This window comes from Serinus canaria, chromosome 1, assembly GCF_022539315.1.
Source record: "Serinus canaria isolate serCan28SL12 chromosome 1, serCan2020, whole genome shotgun sequence".
Lineage (NCBI taxonomy): Eukaryota > Metazoa > Chordata > Aves > Passeriformes > Fringillidae > Serinus > Serinus canaria.
The window spans coordinates 47,795,023-47,819,555 of record NC_066313.1 but is presented as its reverse complement, the minus strand read 5'-3'; the positions used below and the strand labels follow the sequence as shown (position 1 = coordinate 47,819,555).

Sequence of the window (24,533 nt, the reverse complement as noted above, 5' to 3'; positions counted from 1 at the left end):
GTTATGTGAGAGATTATATCATTGATCTGATAGTTTTTCATGCGTCCTTTTAAGTTATCACATGCATTTCAAATGTCAAGTTTTGGAAATTGGAGGCCTCTCTCTGCAACCCAAAAGCAACAGAGACAGGTCTTGCTATAAAGACACAGGAGATGCAAGCAGCCAACAGAGGAGTGCTGTGGGCATGTGGCTCTCTCACTCTGCCTCCCTTTATTTTGAAATTCAGTCCTAGATTTGGAGAATTTTCAAAGTCAAACATATTTAACTTTCAGCCTCTGCTTTTAGAATTTGGATGGTTTCATGTATCAGGATATTTAAGGATAAATAAAACCAAATCAATTATCATTACCATGGGAGGTTCTCTATTGAAAGAGCATGTTTACTTGTCCTCTGGCTGTCCTTGGACAAAGACACACAAATACACACACACACAGACACACACACACACACACATACACAAATTGTCATTCCAACTCACTGTCATCACAGGATAGCCTTGGATTTAAGGAGCAGAAGCCTTACAGAGACTCTGGTAACATCAGTATGAACATGTGAACATGGTCAAAAGTAGCTAAAAATATTTATTTTAAAATGTTAGATTTTTTACATGTTGGGGTGTGTTAACCTGTGTGTAAGATCCACAGGAGAAAAGAAACTTTTGGCTTTGGAGAAACTTTTAAGTGGCAGGTAGAAGTTCTTTATGTCTTTATGTCAACTTTTTTAAAGAAGTGCCAACTGTCAGAAGGGAGGAACTGCAGCTGGTTTTTTGTTTGGTCTTTCACCAGTGCTTTGAAATTCCCATTTTAGACCAATTACGTTACAGTCATTTTTGATGCCTTTGCATAAGGCAACTCACCTCCTTCTCTTGTCATTTCCCAGCTATCACAAATGTTTGTTTATAGTTGTTTCCTGTGCTAAGCATGGAAATGTCTATGAATTAAAAAGCAATCTATCAAACCTGGCTGTCAAGTAAAGTGAAACTAAGGGTCCCTTTTCATGTAGTGCTTATGTTGCTGGAATAGATGACCACTATCCTCTCTGAAGCTGTTATATGTGGTTGGCACTCTACAGTAAGATAAGAGAGCATGTTTTGAACTTGCAAAAAATCATGCCCTTTAGTCAGAGGCTGCTAATCTTTTGAATTTGCTTTGCCCTGCAGACGACTGAACACACTGAACAAGTGCGCCTCAATGAAACTCGATGTGAACTTCCAAAGAAAAAAGGTAAGGGAACTTCATTAACTATACCCTGGCTTTTGTGATAAGACCACCCCAATCTAGCCTTTAGTTCAGTAATGCTCTTAAAAGAAAGTTATTTTACTTTGAGCATGCATGTCAGCATTACCTGGATGCTTGTGAATTGCTGAATCTTGAAATTATAACTAGAACAGAAACTGTGAGTAAATACTACGTGTGTTAGAAGGGCTCACACAGTACTTTAACTCTACATGTGTGCAATTAAAGTTAGTGGGTGAAAAGGAAGTAAAGCTTCATTAGACTGGCTTGTTTGTCAATGCCATGTGAGTACACAGTGGAAAATCCTGCTCACAAAAAATGGAAGCTGCTCAGATGAAAACAACAGCTTTTCTTCGTTTCTTCTACTGACTTCTTCCCAGTTAAGAATATGAAAATAAACTCTGTCATCCTTACAAGCTCCTGTGTAACATGGGAATTATCTGAGCATAAAGGGTTTCAGTGGGGGCTGCAGAAACAGCCTGTTGATTTTGAGAGTTTTGTAACATGTCCAGAATTAACTGTTGAAAGTTTGGTTTTCTGGTCACAAATTCCCCAAAGTCCTTGAGTGTTGTACAATGGTAGTTGTCAGCTCTGAGAAATCTTGGTTCCTGTTTTTCCTTCCTAGAGTGTTTTTCTAGTGCTTTTTAAAAACTGACTCCAAGAGCTGAATTTTTGATATCTTTGCAAATTCAGTCTCATCATACTCTATTCAGTGTTTGAGGGAACTTGAACAGAGGATGGTTTTAATGTCCAGATATCCTGCTTTGGCACAAATCTGCTAATTCCTTTGTGTACTAGCCTCTTTAGCTTCTATTTTGCCCATTCCCTGGAGCTGCAGGGACTTCTCTTCACTGCATATGGGTTTTGGTTTTTTTGTCTTGGGACAAAAAGGGAGTTAAAAAGGGAGGATTTTTTGTTGTTGTTGTTATGTTTGTTTTTCATTATTTTTTTGCTGCCACTCCTCCCTGTTCTGAATGGACTGAAGTCCTCAGCTGCTCTCCTTGCTGATGACCACTTATTTGTGGTGGAAGAGACATGTGTCTACTTGGTACTCTTTCAAGGGCACAGAAGCTACTTGAGTCCATATCTGCACAAGGCCACAGAGAAGCTGAGCACAGAAAAATGTAGACAAAGAGGAGTTGGAGGAGCTTTTAGTCCACAGATACAGAACAACTGAAAGTAGAAGAGAATGTGGGTGAGAGAAGAGGAGGTAGGAGAGCCTGCTGACAGGAGGAAATGTAAAAGCAAGTGTAAAAGCCAGAAACTGGGTCTGAAATTGATCATCAGACTAAATAAGTTTTTGGCTGTAGATACTACCTTTCCTAATAGTCTCTATGGCGATCTGAACAATGAAATGCAAAATCAGCCAGCTTTGGAGCTTCAGCATAACAGGTATGCACAGGACTAGCACAGCTGCTTGTGTGACTCACCAAAATATGGCCAAGCAAGCTGCCAGGCGAGGTTCCTGTGAAAGACAGCTCAGCATGAGCGTTCCCTACTGCCCACTCTCCCACCCAGACCATTCCCACTGTGGGCTGCTGTCTTCCCTTGGCTTCATCAAGATGCAAACAGAAATCCTCATGTATGTGTTGCAAATATGTCCGTAAGCGATTTGGACAGACAGAGATTAGCCCTTGGATTAACTGCCTTCTGCAGCTGTCGATTTATGAGAATTCCTGCCCCCAGCTGGAAAAATGTGGCAGAATTCCACCGCGAATAAATCCACTACTTGCCTTTTGTTAGCATGCCTCTGTATTTCAGGCAAGTACACCCTCAGTCAAAAAGCTGCACTATTTTAAATCAGCTGTGACAAATCTGTGAATCAAAACCTCTTTCTCTTTGGCAAATGTTACCAGTCACTCCTCAAGAAACTTGTCCCTTCTCATCTTCCCAAACATAATGGTATTAACTGGACTTTTGAATATGCTCCAAAGCAGTGCACTTGACTTCACCCCAGGTCAGTAGAAATATACAGTCACTGCTCCAAAATGTCTGCTCTGCCTGTGTCAGATGAATCATTGCTTTCAGACCTTCTCTTGATCCGCTGTCCCCCTAGCTGGTGACACGTGGGTGGGCTAAGTGCTCTCAACATTTTTGTTTTTTTGGAAAGTTTCGTTTGTCAGGACACTCAGATATCTGACAAGAACAGTGGGTCATTCAGGATGTTCGTGGCTTCCAGAATTTCTATTGATTTCATCAAAAGAAAAGCACAGTATGTCATAGGACTCACAGTGCAGCTGAATTTGTAGTGAGTCACCATGGCAGTATCTCAGCATCCAGATATTTCATTTCATATTTGCCTGATTTTGCTTCTGATGAAACACAAGCATGTTTCTTTATCAATTAAAAAGAACCCAAAACTAAGCCTTTATTTAATTGAGCTGCAAATTTTGCCACTGAAAAACCTCTAAGTATTTTCTAAGTGATTCTTGGGCAGAACTTAATCCTGTCTTTGCTATGGTTAGAGGCAAAACTTGTTTACTACCAATACCCATTTCTCTTCATCTCTGCTTTGTTAAAAAAAAAAATCCAAAAACCAAAACTCAAACAAACAAGCAAAACAAAAACACAAAAAAACCCCACAAAATAAAAACCCCACAAACTTTTAATTTAAAGTATATTTACTACTGAATTTATTTTTATTTCTGTCTTCTGTTCTATGCTCTCTACTTGGTGTTTTTTGCAATGTCTCTACCACTTTGGCTACTTTAATCAATTCCAGCTTGTAGAAAATACAGGCTAAATCCTGTCAGCTCATACAGTAATGTCAGTGCAGCGACAGGGATTTGTGTCAGCCAAGAATCTTCTTTAAGGTCCCTTTGGCATATTGTAATGTAGAACAAATTTTAAAAATATGTTTATCCTGCTGGCTGGTGCCACCAACGCTTCAGCAGTGGTATGCTTTGTAGATATAATTACCACTGCTAAATATTTAAAAGTACATACCCTTGTGGTTTTTAAAGTATCCACTTTGTGGCACTACTAAGACCACAATAAATGGATTTTTAAGTTCCTGAGGCTATGCAGTCCTTTGGTCCATATATGCATACAGCAAGCTGTGGAGCTAAAACAAAGGTAGAACTGTCTGATGTGCCATTTCTTCCCTGCAGACAAAATGGCCAAAGCAGTATTAGCCTTTTCTAGCCCCTTCCCTCATACTTCACTAGGTGCTCAATTTTTCTCTTTAACAAGCCACAGAATCTGGATCTCCATTCATTCCTGTAAACTCACTGGAGCACTGCACACCTCAATGTTAACAAAAGAAAGAGGAATGCCTAAACCCAAAATTTCACAGCTATATTTTATTTTACGGTTTGGACACGATCTAAAACATCTGGCTTACTTGGAGTGATAAACTGGCAAAAGTTTATGGCATCAGTGAGACCTGGCACGCTACTGATCCCAATCTCCAGCTTTTGAGGTTTCACGTTATTTAAGGGTTTGGGTGCTCTTGTAAAATTTGGCTTACGTTTTTCAGTTAGACAGGCCAGCAAAGATCTAGTCAAAGATTGGAGATAACTTTACCATCAAAACTTCATATAAAAATACTTCTAATAATAGACTTTTAAAATGAGAATTTTTCCAGTCCCAAAATAGTCTTTCTGGTTTAGCACTTCATTTCAGTCTGACAGTCTGTCATATTTTACTGCCTTCATACTGCTTCCAAGAATGTGAAGAGCTGTTTGAATGTCATGTAGGTGAAGTTAGTTTGTTCTGCTTTAAAACAAATGCACAAGAATAATGCAGTATAAGTCCAGTTCAAAGTCAGGAAAAGGGTACTCAGCAACCTTGGCCTTCATGCTGAAGATGTATCTTTTTTGTTTGAGCAAACAGATGAGAAAAATGTCATAGGGCGAGGTTTTTTTATCTAACTTTTTTTCCAGGGCACACATTCTCTGCATTGCAGAGTAGCTCCTGGAGCTACCCAGACATAAGTACAGTTCTGCACGCCTGAGGCTGAGGGATGAGACCAGGAAGGGCTGTGGGGTTGCTGCTGCCTTGGAAGAGGTTGCAGGAAGCCAGAGACAGTGGGGCAGGCTGCAGTTTATCAAGTTTGGGGTGCCTCTACTGATGACAGCAGTGAAGACAGTGGTTGCCCCCTGTAGGAAAGCTCACCTCAGCTGCAGTTGCTCCGCATCCCAGCCTGAGCCTGGCTGCTCCTCCTGCCCACACCCCCATGGCTGCCTTCTCTGCTTTCCTTTGCCTGCACTCAGACACACCCTAAGCAATACTGCCAAATATTCTTTTTTATTGTTCTTTTAAGCATCATGATTATTTATCTGTCGTTATATTCCTGAAACATAAATCTTGTTAGATGTATCTGGCCTGTGTAGTTTATAGATGTTTATTTAGGTCTCACTGCAAACCTATGTGCAGCACCAGATATTTGCTGTCTTGGATTTTTAAATAGCTCACATTGCTGTAGTACCCAGCCACTTCCCTGTCTTTACCATGTGTATCTTAACACCATCCCTGCAAATCAGGATTCCTTTACTTTGGCCTTTCAAAACATTTTTTTTCCTAAACAGTCACTGTGAGCATCAGCCCTACACAATTCAGTGCACAGGCGGTCCATGGAAGCCAGGAGGTATCAGTGGGGCTCCTAACACAGAGCAGGCTTTTATTCCTTTCTAGTTAAGATGTTTGCAGTCTTTACAATTAAATGAAAGAGGGTGTTATGAAAGGACTGATAACCAGCCTTACATGAATTTGGCTCAGAGAGACTTTGTTGCCTGTTGCTCGCCTGGAGCAGCCCGATCTCGTTAATTCAATTATCAAGTTAAAGCACACAATTTTAACATGTGCCACTTGCTTTTTTTCCCAGAGTGAAGATTCAGATGAAGAAGATCTCTGTGCGATCAGTAATAAATGGACTTTCCAAAGAACCAGCAAACGATGGTCTCGGGTGGACGACATTGACGCTCTGCTTCACCGATCTGACAGACATGGCTCTTCTGGGGACATTAAAATGAAAAACACGACGAGCAGTGAGAGCGTCCTTACTGATCTGAGCGAACCTGAGCTCTCCTCAATTCACAGCGAGAGCAGTGGGGGCAGTGACAGCAGGAGCCAATCTGGCACCACCAGCACTGCCAGGGAGGCCTGTGACTGCTCTGCCCATCATGATGTGGAAAGCACCCTGCTGCAGGACTCCGCTGTAATAAACACTGCCCCGTCCCCCAAGGACGCCCTGAAGAATGAAAATCCAACACGAGCCAGAGCGAAAACCTTTCTAAAACGCATGGAGACGCTAAAAGCAAAAGCTGTGCATGGAAAACTAAAAGGCTCGGGAAGAACGGGTCCTTTAGAAATCAGCGGACCGGTTCTCCAGTTTGAGCCAAAATCCTTGAAAGACATGCACTGTGTACAGATAGTCAATGGCGATCTCCAGAATCTGGGGCAAGATTCAGTCAAAAGAGGGCTTCCCTCTTCTGCCAAATCCAGCAGTGACAGCAGTCAGTCCGAAAACAGCAGCAGTGGGGTGAGCACGCCGTGTTTGAAGGAACGCAAGTGCCATGAAGCAAGCAAGAGAGGTGGGATGTACCTGGAAGACCTGGATGTTCTGGCAGGAACGGCCTTACGGCAAGTGGTGGACCAAAACCGCAAAAACGAATTTCATTCCCAAGAGAACTTGGTTGTGCACATTCCCAAGGATCACAAACCAGGGACCTTCCCAAAGGCACTTTCTATTGAAAGCCTCTCACCTACAGACAACAGTAACAGTGTAAACTGGAGGACGGGCAGCATCTCTTTGGGAAAGCAGAATTGCTCTACTCCAAAGGAATCCGGCCTGATGGCTTGCTGTCCTAAAGAGAGCAGAATTAGTATTTATGACAATGTGCCAGGTTCCCACTTGTATGCTAGTACTGGGGACCTCCTGGACATAGAGAAAGATGTCCTTTTTCCTCAGTTAGATGACATTTTGCAACATGTCAATGGACTGCAGGAGGTGGTAGATGGCTGGTCAAAGAAGGTGTTGCCAGGTCTGCCGGTTGGTGAGGCGTCAGTCAGGGAATCCCCATCATTGCCTTTCCAGTCGCCTACACAGATCACTCTCGATTTTGAAGGAAACTCTGTGTCTGATGGCCGGACCACCCCGAGTGACATGGACAGAGATGGAACATCCCTGAATGAATCTGAAGCCACTGGTGTTAGGGACAGGAGGGACTCTGGGGTGGGAGCATCGCTCACAAGGCCAAGCAGGTAAGTAGCAAAATTCTGTATACAAATCCACAGACTGTGAAATACAATATAATGAAGAAGAGGTTCTCAGCTTGGGAGTCAGAAGGCCCAGGGTACCATTACAGTAGTGTTCATCCTGTATAGAGATGGGGACTTCCCAGGGAAAGGTTAGATTTGGAGGGAAGGGACATCCTGCTGTGGATATTCTTACATGGAATCAATGCAGAATTGGTTTAATAGAGCAAACTAAGGCATTTTTTATCCCTTGATCCATTGATTACATAGCAGAACCCTGAATATGTTGTAGGATGCATTTTTAATTTGGCTTCTAAGTTATGCACCCAGGTCCTAATGAATCTGTAGCTTTATGCACTTTTTTAATGCACTGATCTTCTTTAGAAATCTGCCTCTTTGTGCTCAAAGAGAATTTCCCTACACTGCCTCAGCCCCTTACATGGGTGGGATGAAATGATGGTGAATGACTGACTTCTTAATAAAGTGAAAAGTGGAATTTTGTTGGTAGTCTAAAGACCTGTTTTAAGTCAGTGATGAGCTCCTGTTGAGCCAAGTACCAATGGTCCTGGGCAAAAGCTTTTGTGGGTCTAAACTGTTGCATGTAGGGTGGCTTTGTAAGTGCCAAAGCAGGGAGAACATACCTAGTATTTTCTGATGCTGCTATTTCTGATAATACTGGTATTCTCTGATCTGCTGTCAGTCTTGTCACACCCTCACAAAGGACCCTGCCATGTCATGGTTTGCTGCTGCCTGTGCTTGCTCACCACCACCACAAAAGTGAAAGTGGACTGGAGGAAACTATTGAGTAAATGAGCAGTGACAAAGTTTTTAGGATTTGAGTCAGAACTTATATTTACTGAAATAATAAAATAAAATTAGGGTTTTTTTTTTTCTGATGAAACCAGAATAAAGAGAAAATGCATTGGAGAAAAAAGATGTGAATGGTTCAATAGCTTGGCAGTTATAGCTCTAGCCAAGGAGACACAGGGTTTAATCCTTTTTCAAAAAAGTCCTTCAGCATTTAATAACAGAGCTGTTTGGAGAACCTCATCTCCAAATACCTCAGTGGTCAGGTCAGTCCCCTGGGAGATGAGGGACCAGGCATCAAGCACCAGTTCTGAGTCAGACAAAGAACATTTGTCTCTGAATCTCCCACATCCTGTTAGAAGTGTGTGGAGTAAAGACCACAGCAGGCAGCACTGCTTCTCCAAGTGTATGGACAGGACCCACACCCACTTGTGAATCTAATGTTAAAATGACAAAACTTAGGCATTTCTGATATTAAAGAAATTGACTAAATTGCTGTATTTATCTCCAAGGTAAATTTTCTTTCAGTTGACACACCACAAGCCATCACGTATGTGTGTGTTTATGTATGTTTTATACATTGCCCAGCCCTATCTCACTGTACACCATCTCTTCTGCCCAACCAAAGCAGTTCTCTGATTTTTCTATCGTTTCTTTTGCTGAAGGCAATTACGATGGCAGAGTTTCCAAATCTCTCATCGCCTGAGCCGCTCCATTGCGTCGCTTCACATCAGCAACCAGTCAGCAGCCCAGCTGAATCTACTGCAAAAATTCTCTCTGCTTCGACTCACTGCCATCATGGAAAAGTACTCCATGTCAAACAAACATGGCTGGACCTGGTGAGTACCACTGGTAACTGGAAGGAGACTTTTTAGAAGAAAATACTTTCTCCTAATTCTGTTACTCTGTTGGTAAGCAAATGCAATTAGAAGGAACCATTGACTTCAAGTGTGGGATTTGAAACTGTCCCTTTTAATCCATTGCTGCCTCGTGGCTCGTTGGCAGAGTGAGAAATAGATCCTGGAAATCTGGCTTCATTCCTGTGCTGTAACAGAGAGAGAACCCTGGCCTTTTGAGCAATGCTACAGTTCCAGAAAAATAAACAGGAATAGGAGAGAGTGACTATAAAGTAGGAAAAGTTTACAGTAAGTCCTACCCAGTATTCATTTGGTGATTGGAAAAGAAACAGCTGCTGCTTCATGTGTTTGATATTGCTTTGTTTGTGCCTTAAAAGAAGGGTTAGAATAGTTATGGGACTTTTCTCTAGAAATCAGAGGTGCAGGCTTTGGCCTAGGCCTGGACGTTTGTTAGAGGGAGCCCTGGCAGCTGTGACAGCTACCTGGTCACTCAGGGAGTGGAGGGAAGTGCACATGGATGTGAATGCTCACTATGTGGCTCCTTCTCGGGCAACTGGCTGCAGAAACCTGCACGTTTCATGGTACAAAAACCCTGGTGGGCCCCACAGATTGAGGTACACCATGAAATGAAAATGGGCATGGATAAGAGTTTAAAAGTATATGAGAAATAGTCAAAATGATGACAGAATCTTTCTCTAATTCACCAAGGCACCCAGTCCAGATACAGTATGACTTGATATTTATATTGTGATTTTCATGCTGAAAGCACCTCCCCAAAATCCCACTAAGTTCATCTGAGAGCTATGTTAAGACAAGTTTTCCCACAGAAATGGAAAAATAGATACAATTGATACATGTGAGATTCACCTCACTGACATCAGTCATTAGGAAAAGTTAAAAGAGTAATCTGTTATAAATCTAATCTGAGAAAGTCAGGTTGGCTGTTTGTGGTCAGAGGAAAACGACAGGCAACCCCAAAGCAGCCCATTATATCCAAGGATGAGGGTTTGGGTCACCTTCCAGAGGTGTCTCTCTCTAAAGTGGGTATAGAGGTAGCCCAGACAGCTGACTCTTTCTAAATCTCTGTAAGATAACTAAAATTCAGTAAAATTAATCTCCATTTTACTGCTCTCCTTTGGAGCACTTCCTGTTTCTAGCTGGCATCTGCACTGAAATGAATCTTACCTTAGCCAAGTTCAAATAAGCAGACTAGAATACAGCAAATTCTAGATCCTGCTGTTTGTACAAGGTTTTCATCCTGAGAGATATTTCTTCAGTTTTTGTAATCAGTATCTAAGGATTTTTAATAGAGGCACTGTAAATAGCTGTAGAGTTACACACTGTATGTACTTCTTCAGTAGGTAATTTAAAATGAGTTTTTACTTCTTCCCACACAGATGACACTCTTAGTCACATTCAGGTAATTTTCATCTTTTTTATTTTAATTCCATGGCAGTCATGACTCCCAGAAAGGGAATCCAGTTGGTTCGTGTTTTCATCACAATTTTTTGAAGAAAGCAAATTCACCAGCTTTCACTTAAGTTACTCAACTAGAATAAATGATATAACATGAGGGAGGAATCTGACACATAGGGATTTCCCACCATCATTTCTTCTTGTAAAGTTTTAGTCAATAGAAATACTAAATCATGGAACTGGTAGAAGATCAAAGGTCATCAGCATGTTAGAACCTCCTTTTCCCTCAGATACCCTCTCCACTCAGGTTTGCTCTGCCATTCTTGTGAGTCCCTAAAAGATGCTTTAAATCTTGTTGGTTTCAGCTGGATGACACCTGCGTAGTAAGAGGTTCTTGTTGGAAGTGATTGTTATGCTATACCTTAGAGGCCATCCACTTAAAGACATTAAGAAATTAATCAATTATGCAAATAGTAAAGCATTTGTGTATTGTGCATTAAACATTATTTCACCATCTTTATTAAAAAGGCCCCAGTTACCAATTTCTGTCAGTAGCATTACTCAGAAGGCGTGTAAATACCCTGATTTTTTTCATGCAGTCTGTTCATGTTAATTTTCAGGTCTGTGCCAAAGTTCATGAAGAGGATGAAAGTCCCTGACTACAAGGACAAGAATGTCTTTGGTGTGCCCCTGATAGTTCATGTCCAGAGAACAGGGCAGCCTCTTCCCCAGAGCATACAACAAGCCCTGCGCTACCTACGGAGCAACTGTCTAGACCAGGTAGGAGCTTTACTCCACGGACTTGTTCGTTTTTTCTGGAAAGCCACTTTTAGCAAGCAACAGTCAGCATTTTTGTACTAAGTGCCAGGATTATTTGAAGATTATTATGTCTCATGTTGGGTCTCAATCTCCTCTGGTGATTTGATAGTTGGTGCCAAAACTAAAAGTTTTCCATTTTGAGGTTTGTATCCAGCTAATCTGTTGAAATTTTGTAGCTGTAACAGTCCTGCTGATTTGTATACCACAGTCTACTTCAAAGAACATTTTGAGATCTTCATGTATATTGAATGAAACCTGGGAAGGGATCAGGACTCCTCACTTCTACACGTATCTGTACTGCTTATGCTTGACAGTTGCCATCGAGGGTTAACTGCATTCACCATTTCACAAGATATGGTACAAAAGGTTTTATTTACTTAGCAAAGACAGAAAAGTCCAAGAATAGAGAGCAAACTCAGCAAAATATTCCAAGTATTCTGTTGACAGAGTCAGATATATCCAGATAGTTAGGTCAGCAGGGGTTCAATGCCAAGGCCATTATGGTACGTTGCCTTTTATAGTGCTTTTAGCTACAACAAGCCAGCTGGGACACCCTCATCCTCAAAGAATTTCAGATTTTTTATTTATTCCCTTTATTTACAGAGGGACATAATAATCATATTTTTACTGTTCTTCCCCTAAGGATGAGGATGTATATTTTTATGAAGATAGGACTGGGAGAAACCCCCTGGCTGTTTATGTTCAGTCCTCTACTGTTACTAACCTCGTGTGATATGACCTCTTTCATAACTGCCTTTAGATAGTTGTAAGTTTGAAAGGAGCAACCAGCACTTTGCTCTGCAGATTTTCCTGCTTTCTGAGCACATGAAAAGGGTGGAAGCAGTCTGTTTTGAATCTTCACATTTTCTAATCACCATTCTGTTTGCTGTTCAGGATTTTTGTTAGGTGACAGTCATCTTCCCCAAAACTGAAATCTGAAAATTAAAGGCATTCCAGTGAATCACAACGATTTCCCTTTGCAGCCAGTGGGAAAGACATGAGTCCTTCCTGTCACTTCTCTCTAGAAAGGATCCTGTAGTGGTCAGACCTTGACTCCACAGTGTTAAAGTGAACTGAGATGAGTTCTGCCAGCCATATGTAGTGCAGGAGCTGAGGGGTGGGATAAACAGCTTGTCAGAAATCTATTAAGAGAGGATGAAAGGGAAAGATGCATGGAGACAAGTAGAAGTGATATATTCAGGAGCTAACATGCCTGGTTGCCCCAGTGCTCATCTGGGTTTGTGTACTAAGCTGTGGAAAAGCTGTGGAAAGCCAGTGTAGGAAGAAAAGTGATGCAGCAAGCCTGGAATTAGTGATGAGATTGGAGAAGGAGACGCCCAAATAAGAGGAACAGGAGATGTATGGATAGGGATGGGCTTGTCATCTAAGAAGCAGAGCCAGAGGAAGAAAGAGAAGAGAGAGGATTAAGTGGGGAGAATGTAAAAGGGAGTACAAAGGAGAAAGAAAAAGCTCTTGAGAGGCTTGAGGCAATTAAAAGGTGTTGGAAGCCTCGGACAACTGTCTGATCCATTTGTGTTTATGGGCTGGGAAGCATCAGAGCTCTGTGAATGTCAGTTCAGCTGTGGTTTCTTTTTAGAGTAAAATTGGGAAAATGCTGATTAAAATAAAGAGGCAGGAGAACTACAAATTGGTGTCCTTTAAAATATCTTTTCACCAAAAACCTTTCGAGGCAAAAACATTGCAGGCAGTCAAGCTCCTCTGCTTTACAGTTACTCCCTTTGTTCCCATTTAATTCAAAGTCTGCTAATGCCTGGACAGAGAACTGGGTAACCTCAGCACACTGCTTATGTGTCTCTCCTGTGTGCTGCAGAAGGTGGGCTAGAGTTCGGAACAGGTGTCAGAGCTTCTACTGCACACACGTGGTAAAGTTGCTGTTGCTCTAACCATTGCAAGGTCTGGCTCCTGCCACTGAAATCCTTAAACTGGCTTGAGGAGCCCCACAGTTATTTGTAGGATATGTAATTCAGTTTCACTTTGTGAAAGAGAAACTGCTTTGCCTTTTCCAACTGCATCTTTTTTTCTGTCATGCATCATATGGCTGCTTGTCGGGAAGATGATCCACACAGCATGAGGACAGTAAAGAGATTAAGGCAGAATAACCTCTGGATTTTTAGTTCCTTTTTATTTACAGAACAAGTCTGTAATAATGCATAACAAAGCCTAAAAATATTTTTCTACTGAGTGAAGAACTCTTTTGATTAATTATTAATTTTTTCCATTAATAAAAAAAAGGAAATAGGAGTTTGGATAAATGTCTTTAAACAGAGATCAAGAGCAGTAGAATGATGTGCAGCTGGAGATTGCATGGGTGACGTTTGGCATCTGACCTCTCAAATCAGATTTAGCTATAAGTTTGTAATGGTTGTTTATACCAGCAAGGACACTTTCCATCAAAAGGAGAGAACTGAGCCTAGGGTCTCACATTTATCTACCACAAGCCAAAACCTCATTTTTTTGGACAGAATTAGCAAGTCTGTCTTCTTCATCTTCAGCAGACATTTCTAAGAGGAAAAGGCATTTAAAAATAAGAAGAGAAAGGGAAAGGGAAAACCAGATGAAAAGAGCTGGATGTTCTTTCTTGTATGCTCTTGTCAGGAAGAAGAGCAGAGCTTCACTTGGGATCATAAATACAGAACACAGGGCACACTCCAGTTCTCTACTTCCTGTACATAAATTTAGCTCTCAAGTGACACTAAATTCATCAGTAAGAAGACATACAAGAGCTGCCTCACCGCCAGGCTGGTGCAGCAGTTCCTCTCCATATAAGTAATTAAATAAATACAGCCCCTCTCAGAGCTGTGACCTATGTAATAAATGTCATGAATGTTCGAGCTAAACAAAGTCCTAAATACCCTCCAGGTGAGCATGGGAGGTGTTCTGGAGAGAGGAGGGTCCTCTGTGAACTCTGTGCTGCTTCTTACTTTGAAGTAAGGGGAAGAAGGCCAAAGGCATTATTCCCTTGCCTTTACTGTTTGTTGATGGACTGTGCCATGCAGGAAGCTGCACGAATCATCAGCGAGACAGCAACCAGAGAGGAAAAAGGGTCTATAATTCCCAACTGGAAATGTGTCTTTCCCATAGGTCTCTCTCAATGTTTCACCTTTTTCCCTGTAAATCTGAAGGGAAAACAGTGTTAACACTTCCCAAATGAAGCACTGTAAACTCACTTGGGAATAAATAATGTGGTTGAGGCCCAGGAATTCGCCCCAGGGGGAATTCCACGGGTGGAGAAGGACAAGAAAGGGCAACCCTGCCTTGAAGGCATCATTTGAAGAATTACCACTTCCTTTCAAAATAGAAACCAAACAGGATAAAAATGTATCTTAGTAACACTGCACAAGTAATCCCTCCATGGCCCCCACTCTCGAACTGGACTTTTCAGTGGAATTTGGGAGAACTCTTGGAAGCAGACAGCATGAAAGGGAAAAAATACATTTATTCTTGATTTTAAAGCTACCAGGAAGTACTAATCTTTTGCCACAGCATTTACTACTTAGCTAAGCATAATATTTTCCTGTTAGTCTTCAAAATATGTACCCAAATAAACATAAGGGGCCAGATTCTCAGCTGGAGTAAATCAACAGTCAGTCACCCAAGCCAAGCAAGCCAGGCTGATTTATAGCAGCACAGCATCTTGCTTAAACTTCTCAGGCAGCAGAGAAACCACAAGGCACTCTGAACTGTCTCTCTAGGATGGGACAGAGAGCAGCAGCATTATTAACCCCTGCAATCCTTCTGTGGGAGCCTGTGCTTGCCTGCAAGACTTGTAGGACCATCAACTGCATTTATACATTTTCCTCTTTTTTGCCTAGAGTGAAATAAGCAGCCCAAGCTTTGGTCATGATCCAAGTCCCACATATAAATGTATATACTATATATATATTCTCCAAGTGCCACTTTCCCCTTTACCCAAGTCAATATGGTGTGTTTTTAGGTGGGTCTGTTTCGGAAGTCTGGAGTGAAATCCCGAATCCAGGCCCTGCGCCAGATGAACGAGAGCTCCCCAGAAAACGTCAGCTATGAAGACCAGTCAGCATATGATGTGGCTGACATGGTCAAGCAATTCTTCAGGGACTTGCCAGAGCCTCTCCTCACAAGTAAACTAGGAGAGACTTTTCTGCACATCTATCAATGTAAGTTGATATTTCTACATATTTCTCTTATTATAAACAATTAGAAATTGTTATATAGTAATATACTGTAAATAATTTTGGCGTGTTAACACTGGATAGGTTTCTTTCTGCTAGCCTTTGAGATATAAAAAACCCCTCTGCCCTCAAAATCTTTCACTACCAGGTCTTTAGAACCACCTAAACATTTCAGTGTCAAATTTAATGGAAAGACAATCTTCATACTAGCCTCACAATCAGAAAGAAGACAGAAGAACAGGCTGCTGGACACAAAGAGCATGAAGACTCATATTTTTGTCAGATTTCTTTAAACTTTGGGCCCATTTCATACATTTATATCTCAATATAAATGAGTCTTCTGAGCATGGAGAAGTGGTACTTGACCATGAGAATATGTGTCTCTGTAGTCCCCTTCCTTGCTGTGACTTCTGATTGTTTTTTCATTATAGTCAATAAAATGTACATGCAAAAACAAGCTGCCTTCATGTAGATCATAAGCTCTATGTAAAGAACTCATAGAGAAAGAAAGAAACCAAGGGATTTCTTCTTTTATTTCCAGCATAAGCAATCTTCAGAAAAATCTGAGATGCATCAGAATAATGAAAGTCCCTGGGAATCAGGAAATGACTGTGTATCTCTTCTCCAGACTGAGGGAGAAATAAACAGTGAGGAAAACACTGAACAGCCAGAGGAATTAGAGTTTTTTTTTCCTGACAGTGTCCATTATGAGGACAGCCAGCCAGCACTCTGGCAGATGCAGCCAGCCTAAGCCAAATAATTGGAAGCACTAAAGAGAAGTGTGTCTAGTCTTTTCACTTGCAGACATTTCAGCTGCCAAAACAATAGAAAGCCATTTTCAAACACTGTGTAATCCCAGTGCTTAAGAATCTCAGATACTTCCGTTGCTTCCCTTTACTGTAAAAATCTGTCTGTGGCGTGCAGTCACTAATGAATTTACCACCACAGTGTCTGTAGCTGGTAGAGAACGCTGGGATTCTGCATGTGAGAGACAGCACTGCAAATAAATTCATTGGGTTTGGCTCTACGTGGTGTCTTGGAACACAAGTTAACTGCAAGAGTTGGTGCCCAGCCCTGGACCATCATTTCCCCTTCTTTCCTGCTCACAAGTTGTCTGCCTGCACACACATTAATAAGCTTGTTCAGAAAAGCAACAGGAATTCTGGCTGCTAATAAAATGGCAGTCACAGTCATTTCCATGGGGAGGTGGCCAAGGACATGTTCTGCATGTCCTTGGAAACAAATCACCTCTAAACTATTGCTTGATGAAAATTGGGGATGTCTCTCTGCACAGAAGAGACTGCGAGTAAATTACCCCCTTGCTACAGGAAGAGAGGGATGGCAGATCCCAGTGGCATCAGCATAAAGCAGGTCTGTAGCCAGAAGGGCTCCCCTTTTCCAAGACATGAGGCTGAATGGGGAAACTATATCAGCCAACAAAAAATGTAAAAAAAGGCATGTGCTGACTCTGTAATGTCTGCATGGTGCTGCAGTGGGAAATCTGAAAAACTTCTCTTTCCATTGGTCAGAAGAGGAAAAGATGAGCTAAGATTGCTAAAATGCACTAGGAATTTAAAGGATTTCAGAAAGACTTGAGGATGAGTATCTTTAAACCAAGGTAGGAACAAGAAAAAATGGGCTCTGTAGACACCAGAAAATAGTGTTTGGATTAAGAATGAGTAGCATGGGGTTTTTTCCATGTGACCAACATGGGAATGTATTTTTCTGTTTCAGACAGTACTGACAAAACTCCTTTCACAGAAAGAAAAATGTTGAAAATTTCTGGGATACCAATTGTATTTCATAACATCTGCAATTAAATTAATCTGTAGCTGAGACTTTTTCTTGCCCTTTGTTCTGTTTAGCAAATTCTTAGTGTGAAGTTAGGAAGGATTTTTCCTCTCCTAGTGTATTGCAGGAGAGTTCTGATTTTCTGGGACTCGCTGAAGATATTTTTCATATATCCAAGACCGTTTTCATATATCCAGAATGGCTTGAATTGATGTAACACGTAGGATTTGGGATGAGATTATTAGTGTAGTACTCTATATGGCATACCATTGATGAAACTTTCTCCATTTTCCTAAAACTCCCAGTTGCTTAATGTTTACCTGTGACTTGAAGCACTGGCTGATCTTCTGCTTCAGGTACCAGACCCATCAGAGCAACAATAAAGGGGAGGGAGGGATTACCAGGAGGTGTTGTGGGAAGAAAAGGCACATTGCATGGATTTAGCAAAGGCTTCTCTGACTTCTCAGAAAAACCCGGCCTTGCTGCTTTCAGAAACTTTAGAAGTATTGAGCTGTGTACATTTTGTCTTTCATGTCTGAAAGCTTTTAACATAAAGTGCTCGTACAAGGCTAACAGTCAAATCTTAAAAGCTAGCTGTTCTCTCTACTGTAAATCTGCTTTTGTTCTTCTTCCACTCGATTATACAGAGTATGTAATACCCAGAGGAGGACTCAAAGTCCAAACTGAGAGAACTTATGGTAGTTTTAGAAATGAATCTGTCTGAGGTGCTCTTTAAGCATTTCCACTACTTCTTCCACTAAACTCTTCTACGGTTTGGGACACAAATCTAAGTGTTCCCAAAGCTTCCCTAAGACTTAAACTTCTGTCTTGCCAGGGGACAAAGAGAACCTGAAAAATACCATTTAAAGCTATGAGTACTGAATACAATTCTCCCTTCATAAACTTCAAATGAAGCCCAGTATCTTTCTTGGGAGCAAAACAGAGAAATGCCAAACACTGGCGAGGGAAGCTGTGCTTTGTGGAGGAGCAGAAGGAGGAGCAGATCAGGACCAGCTGATCTTTCCCCCTTGGTCTCCTGTCATCTGCCTCTTCCCAGAGCCATCGCTAAGGTGGGAAAGACCTCTGTGAGTCAAGCATTACCTAACACTGCCAGGTCCAGCCCTGAAACACGTCCCTAAGCACCACCTCTGTGCGGGTTTTGAGCACTTGAGGGGACTGTCAGTGTCTGTGATAACTTTATCTTTCCGGCTCCTTACCTGATCTGACAACTGACCCCCCGGACGTCACTTGCTCCCTCCCAGATGTTCCCAAGGAGCAGCGGCTGCAGGCGGTGCAGGCGGCCATCATGCTCATGGCTGATGAGAACAGGGAGGTTCTGCAGACCCTGCTCTGCTTCCTCAGCGACGTCACCTCCGTGGAGGAAAATCAGATGACTCCCATGAACATCGCTGTTTGTCTGGCCCCTTCCCTCTTCCATCTCAACATAGTGAAGAAAGAAAGCTCTCCAAGGTATGTTTCTTCTCAGCATTATAAATAGTCACATCCTGGATACGGAGTGATACTTTCAGTGGTATGCAGGAAAAATTTTCCAAGCCATCTGCTTTCCAGCACACATTAAACAGGGCATGGCTTCAGTGAGAGGGGAAAACCCCTGCCGCAGAGCCAGAAGCACACTTGTTTTCACAAGCCCAGCAGGCATTTCAGGTTGTCTGTTGTGAACATGTGGTGCCTGCTTTCCATCTGGAATTTTCAATGGGGCACTAGTGAGTTTTGGATGAGTAATGTTGGCTTCTGTAAAGGAAAAGGGATTGATTTTGCCCTGGTTGAAGTCAAAGATTAAGCATGTTTTAAAGGATTTTGATATGTAGATTTTCAATGAGTGGTTTTTTTCACTTTCAGTTTACTGTCTACATTCTGCCATTCAGGAAACAGGGTTTATTTCAGGCCACATTAAAATTGTAACATGGTGAGTGTAGACTAAACAGGGCATAGCCCAGCTAAACATTAGTGGTCCCTCTTGACTTTTTCCCTCCCATCTGGTTCAGAATACACTGAGATTCTTGGTCAAGTAAAACCCATGTCTGAACAAGGGCTTTAAGAAGTAACAATGCAAACCACTTTACATCATGTCTGTTAAAAATCCATTTCAAAATGTACAACACATCATGCAGGATATGCATAACCTTGCTTGCTTTTACCTCTGGCTGAGCAATATTTTAGGTAAACATTTTTCCTTTAAAACAGGCCCAGCAGTTTGAGCAATCTTGTTGATAAATAGAAACTAAAGATAGGGGGGTTTTCTCTCTGATGTTGGGAGTATCCTGCTGGTTTTTGCTTTCATATTAAAAAGATTCAGCTCTTTACCTGAGATACTGAATTCAATTACAGAGTAATACAGAAAAAATATGCAACAGGGAAGCCAGATCAGAAGGACCTCAGTGAAAACCTGGCAGCTACTCAGGGACTTGCTCACATGATAATGGAATGCAACAAACTTTTTGAGGTGAGTGAGAGACTCAAACAGCATTATTCATGGCCACATAATGCAGCACCCTTTGAAGTATTTATGTTTATGCTTATATTTTCTGTCTTGTGTTAGCTCAGAGACTGGTGCCTCACTTATTTGTAAACTTGCTTCACCCAAAGTTTATTTATCTCATTTCTTTATGGCGGTTCCCTTTTAGTATTCAAAAGATGCAGGGTAATTATTCTGTGACAGTTTTAAACCCAAACCACTGGATTAGGAAATTTTAGACTAATTCAAATCAAAATCTGCTAGTGTAAAATTTTATTACAATGCTTTTAAGGCCTCAATTAAAACTTATCCATCTTAAAAATAATTGCCTATACACTTTATTTCTCTGTGTCATGCAATAAAGTAAAAATCACATAGAGACCTGCAGTCATTCCTGCAGCTACTTACACTGCAGCTGGAGGAGAGCAAATGCTCATATCTTCTTTCCCCAGAAACACAAGGCAATATTTCTGAGGGCTAAAGGAGTAACAGTGGGGTATTGACATCCAGTTGATCAGTCTAACACGGTTCTGCATGAGTAGTGCTGTTCTGAGCCATGAGCTGTTTCACTAGACTACTTTGATGTTTCATCTTGCATAAAGGCAGAAACTGGTGTGAATTTTACAGATCCTAGGTTTGTACAACTGGATGCTGAATGGTCCATCAGCCTAGAAACACATTGTCTTAAGGAAAAGTTCTCAGCAGAAGATTTTCTCTGTGTGTTTTCCCTCCCTTCTGTGGCACAGGTCCCACACGAGATGATCACCCAGTCCCGAAACTCCTATGTTGATGCAGAAGTGCATTCTCCTACCCTGGACGAGCTTGGGAAACAAGTGGATGAGGAAGGAGGGAACTATCAGATGTACCTAGAAACTCTCATGCAAAATCTCCAGAAAGAAGCAAAAGAGAAATTCAAAGGATGGGTCACATGTTCCAGTGTGGAGAATGCAGAACTCGCCTACAAAAAGGTAATTTGGGAAGACGAGAAAGAAGCAGTAAAGAAACGAAAGCCAAATATAGCTCAGCTGTGGGGCAGCCTGGCATGTTGCATGGCAAAACTCACACCCTTCTTTCTGGCAAGACACTCTTTATTATTATTATTATTATTATTATTATTATTATTATTATTATTATTATTATTATTATTATTATTATTATTCATCATCATCATCATCATCATCATCATCATCATCATCATTATCATCATTATCATCATTATTATCATTATTATTTTTAGAAAGATTACTAAAAGCAGTTAAAATGTAATGTAATAGTGATTCAAGTATGAGATGCCAGAAAAAGGCACAGAAAGCAAGCTGGGGTCTTCAAAATAGATCTTGTAAGTGACACAGCAAACAACAACAGAGAACATTACCTGGGCAAGCTCTTTGACTGGGGGACGTGAAAAGTTTCTGACCAGTTCTTGATGTTTGCTAGCAGTTTGGACAACACAGCTAGAACAGGTAATTACCAAACTTCTTCAGGCTCTCCTATGCTTTTTTAAGCAGGCCAGTTTTATCCCTGATCCTTCTGTTCTTTTTTCATGTGGATTTTTGATCCTGCAGCTTTTATTGAAATTTCTGAATTTGTTTTAGGCTCCATCACTTTTTCAGAGAAAGCCAGACCACTGCAGTGAGACAGAGGGTGCTGCAGGGTCCCTGCAGAAAGTGGAGTTCAGGGCTGCTGGAAACTGAGCAGCAAAGCAGAGGTCTCCAAAGCAGTAGCAGCTAGCAAGAGGAAGGGATGGATTAGGGATGGGTGACACTAACTAGGCAGGAGAAGAGTAGTGGGAGGAATGTGAGATCTGGATAGTGAGGGGGCAGGAAGCAGCATTACCCCAGCTTGGGAAAGTGCAACCCCTCTGTCTGGGCAAAGAAATTGCAAGTTACTGTGGTTTGTAGTCAGCTTCTGTGACTGACCTCTCCAGGGAGGGACTGTGGGAGGCTGGGGAGAGAGTAACAGGGCTCAGGTGGGAGCAGAATGTGGGAGATAGGAGAGAGGGAATAGAAGCCTTTATGGCTGGTGGTCAAGGAACTGTGAGACTACAGAGGGGATTGGGAATCTGGGGTTCCAGGGCAGGGGAAATGGGGAACTGAAAGCTTTGGGGAGAAAGAATTACAGCAACATGAAATAATTCAAGGTGGGACGTGAGGAAGGTAGGTTTCTGCGGAAACAGTCCTGGGTCTATGGGAGGTACTGGAGGTTTCCAAAGTAGTCACATTGGTATATGAGAACAGTAGGGTAGGGAAGGGTTAGAAAAGCAGGGCTTGCAAGATCCAGTGATTACAGTTAACATGGTTACTGCCTAAAATAGGACCCCTAAAACCTTGCAGAAAAGCTGGATGTGTGCAATCTAGGATATTCACCTTGTGCATAGCCCAGCACTTTCTGCTCCCCTTACTGTAAGCTGTGGAGGTGTTTCAAGAAACAGGATCTGTGAGCAAGGAGGAGTTAGCAAATAGTGTGTGCTCTTTGAAAGGTGTTTTCCCAACACCTCCCTTGCAGCTATTTTGAGGAGCAAACATCTGTGTACCTGACACATAATTGAATCAATGTATGTTCTGCTCCCCCAGAATTGACCAGGAGAGTTAATGGACCCTCAGTCCCAGGCAGTGTATAAGATTGCCTAAGGCAGTTGCTTTATTTCAGCCCAGGGTTTCAGTGTCTCATCTCTTTTTACTTCTGCAGACACATATTCATCATTACACTTAGGATGTTTGGACTTGGAAAAGTGTCTGTCACATCAGAAGTAATGCAGAACCTCACTGACACTATGGGAACTAGTCCAGAGATATTCTTTTGTAAGAGCAGAGTCATGAATCACTTCAGATTTCCATCCAGGAGTAGCAGAGCAGCAGCAATAGCAACAATGGTAATGATTAGCAAGGAAATATGAATGCTCTTAAGCACATTGAGATTTTGTCCTCAGTTATCATCTGCTGAACATAGGCATGTAAATTACTGGGGTTTGTCTTCTTGGTCCCTCCAGGTTGGGGATGGGAACCCACTAAGGCTGTGGAAAGCCTCAGTTGAAGTTGAAGCCCCGCCATCAGTTGTCCTGAACCGAGTGCTGAGAGAACGTCACCTCTGGGATGAGGACTTCTTGCAGTGGAAGGTGGTGGAGAGCTTGGACAAGCAGACAGAAGTTTACCAGTATGTTTTGAACACCATGGCTCCTCACCCCGTCCGAGACTTTGTTGTTCTCAGGTAAGCTGAGGGCAGTTCTCTGGTACCTTTGCCTCCTGCAGTGCGTAAAGAAGATCTGGACTTATCTCAGCCTTCACATCTGTGTAATTGCTCTCCAGGAACTCTACTTCTGGGCAGCAGTGTTGATTTCTCAAACTGAATTACTCATACACCTACAGCATGCTGACCTTTTCTCTGATGTAATTTGAGCAGCACATACTCCTGAGGCCATAAATATAATTTCTTCCTCAGAACAGATGTCTGATAATAGCTGCTCTTCTCTCTTAGCTTTGTTTGTTGTCAAAACAGTGCAAATAGAACCCAATTGTTTTTTACACTGCTTTTGCTGTTCTCTGGGGAATGTTTGATGTGTAAGAGCCAAATGTTTAGAAGAGAAGATAGTGGTGCTTTTAAGCTAAGGCTGTTATACAGTGTCTGTATAAGTTATTATCTTAAATTTTCAGTTGGAGTCTTTGTAAATGAAGAAATGCTGATCCATAAAAATCCTAGTGTGGAAATGAACAGAAAGAGGCAGTAGATTTGTATTCTCTCTTCCAGGGGATGACTTCTCTCAAATAAACGTATAGCTGTGTATCAATATTCTACATTCAATCCCAGTTCTGCCATTGTCTATCTGCCTGTACAGAACAGTCAAAAAAAACCCCTCTTCTGTCTTTGAAATCTGGGCCTTTGCTTGCTAGGAGCTATTGTGGAGCTGCTGACATATTTCACTTACAGGGTCAGTCCTACAGTTATTTATTGTAGGTTGATTTTGTGCATTCCTGCTTTTGGTCCCTGCTTTCTTTGATTGAAATGATGTGCCAGAGAAATACAAAGCAGTTTTGACAAAGGAAGGAGTACAGGGAGTCAGAATTGTATTAAAGGGAATGAAGATTGAAGGAAAAAGATGAGCCAAATAAAATATAATTACAAAAGTACATCCCTTTTATGAACTTTGGTAGTCTCTTAAAGGATGACAGCATGCAGATATTGTTGGTATAAGGGAAGAATTATTGGAACTCTTAGGGGAAGATTTAAAAAATGCTTTCTGTACCAATTCTCCCATTACTCTATTTCCTTTGCCTTACCACAGTATACTGGGCTAAATTAACTACTTTATAATCAAATATCTATTATATCTCTTATATAATTATATATCTATCATTATTTTATAAATAATCTTCTTATATAATGTCATTATCTTGAACCAGTGATAAATTTGGCCCTCTGCATGGCACCAAGAAGATGGTCTGCCAGCGGCGGGGAGGTTTTGATGACCGTAATTTGGTCCTCTCATTTGCCACTTAGCTCACTATTAGGTTTCGTGGTGGTTTATGTTCTTTAAAGACCTGCTGTGCACTCACATCAGTTAAAGGAAAATCCTGCTATCGAGTTCTCATTCTTTTCACTGACCCAGGCAGAATGACCCCCGAGGATTGAAATACATATCATAAAAATGAATCCTGGTGGGTTCTTAAGGGCTGAAAACAGCCATCAGGCAGATCTGTCAGATTCTGTTGTTTATCTCTTTTGATTGATATCATTAAGTCTAGAGCAAGGTTACCCAGCAATACTGCAG

The 24,533-nt window shown here is 41.6% G+C and overlaps 1 protein-coding gene across 8 annotated transcripts in view; it reads left to right on the top strand.

Moving 5' to 3' along the window:
• The window catches only part of STARD13 (StAR related lipid transfer domain containing 13), a 291,026-nt gene that overhangs the window by 261,549 nt on the left and 4,944 nt on the right, over nucleotides 1–24,533 (top strand). For 6 of the 8 annotated variants that reach the window (XM_050969845.1, XM_030234031.2, XM_009102875.4 and 3 more), the window contains 9 exons: nucleotides 1,160–1,223; nucleotides 6,061–7,439; nucleotides 8,906–9,079; nucleotides 11,134–11,293; nucleotides 15,288–15,486; nucleotides 18,555–18,762; nucleotides 19,642–19,756; nucleotides 20,515–20,736; nucleotides 22,758–22,975. In XM_050969845.1, the coding sequence (XP_050825802.1) occupies nucleotides 1,160–1,223; nucleotides 6,061–7,439; nucleotides 8,906–9,079; nucleotides 11,134–11,293; nucleotides 15,288–15,486; nucleotides 18,555–18,762; nucleotides 19,642–19,756; nucleotides 20,515–20,736; nucleotides 22,758–22,975 (2,739 nt within the window). Of the gene's footprint in view, nucleotides 1–445; nucleotides 533–573; nucleotides 688–1,159; nucleotides 1,224–6,060; nucleotides 7,440–8,905; nucleotides 9,080–11,133; nucleotides 11,294–15,287; nucleotides 15,487–18,554; nucleotides 18,763–19,641; nucleotides 19,757–20,514; nucleotides 20,737–22,757; nucleotides 22,976–24,533 lie in introns of those variants that run through there. The other 2 variants (XM_030234034.2, XM_030234033.2) reach the window with 2 other exon arrangements.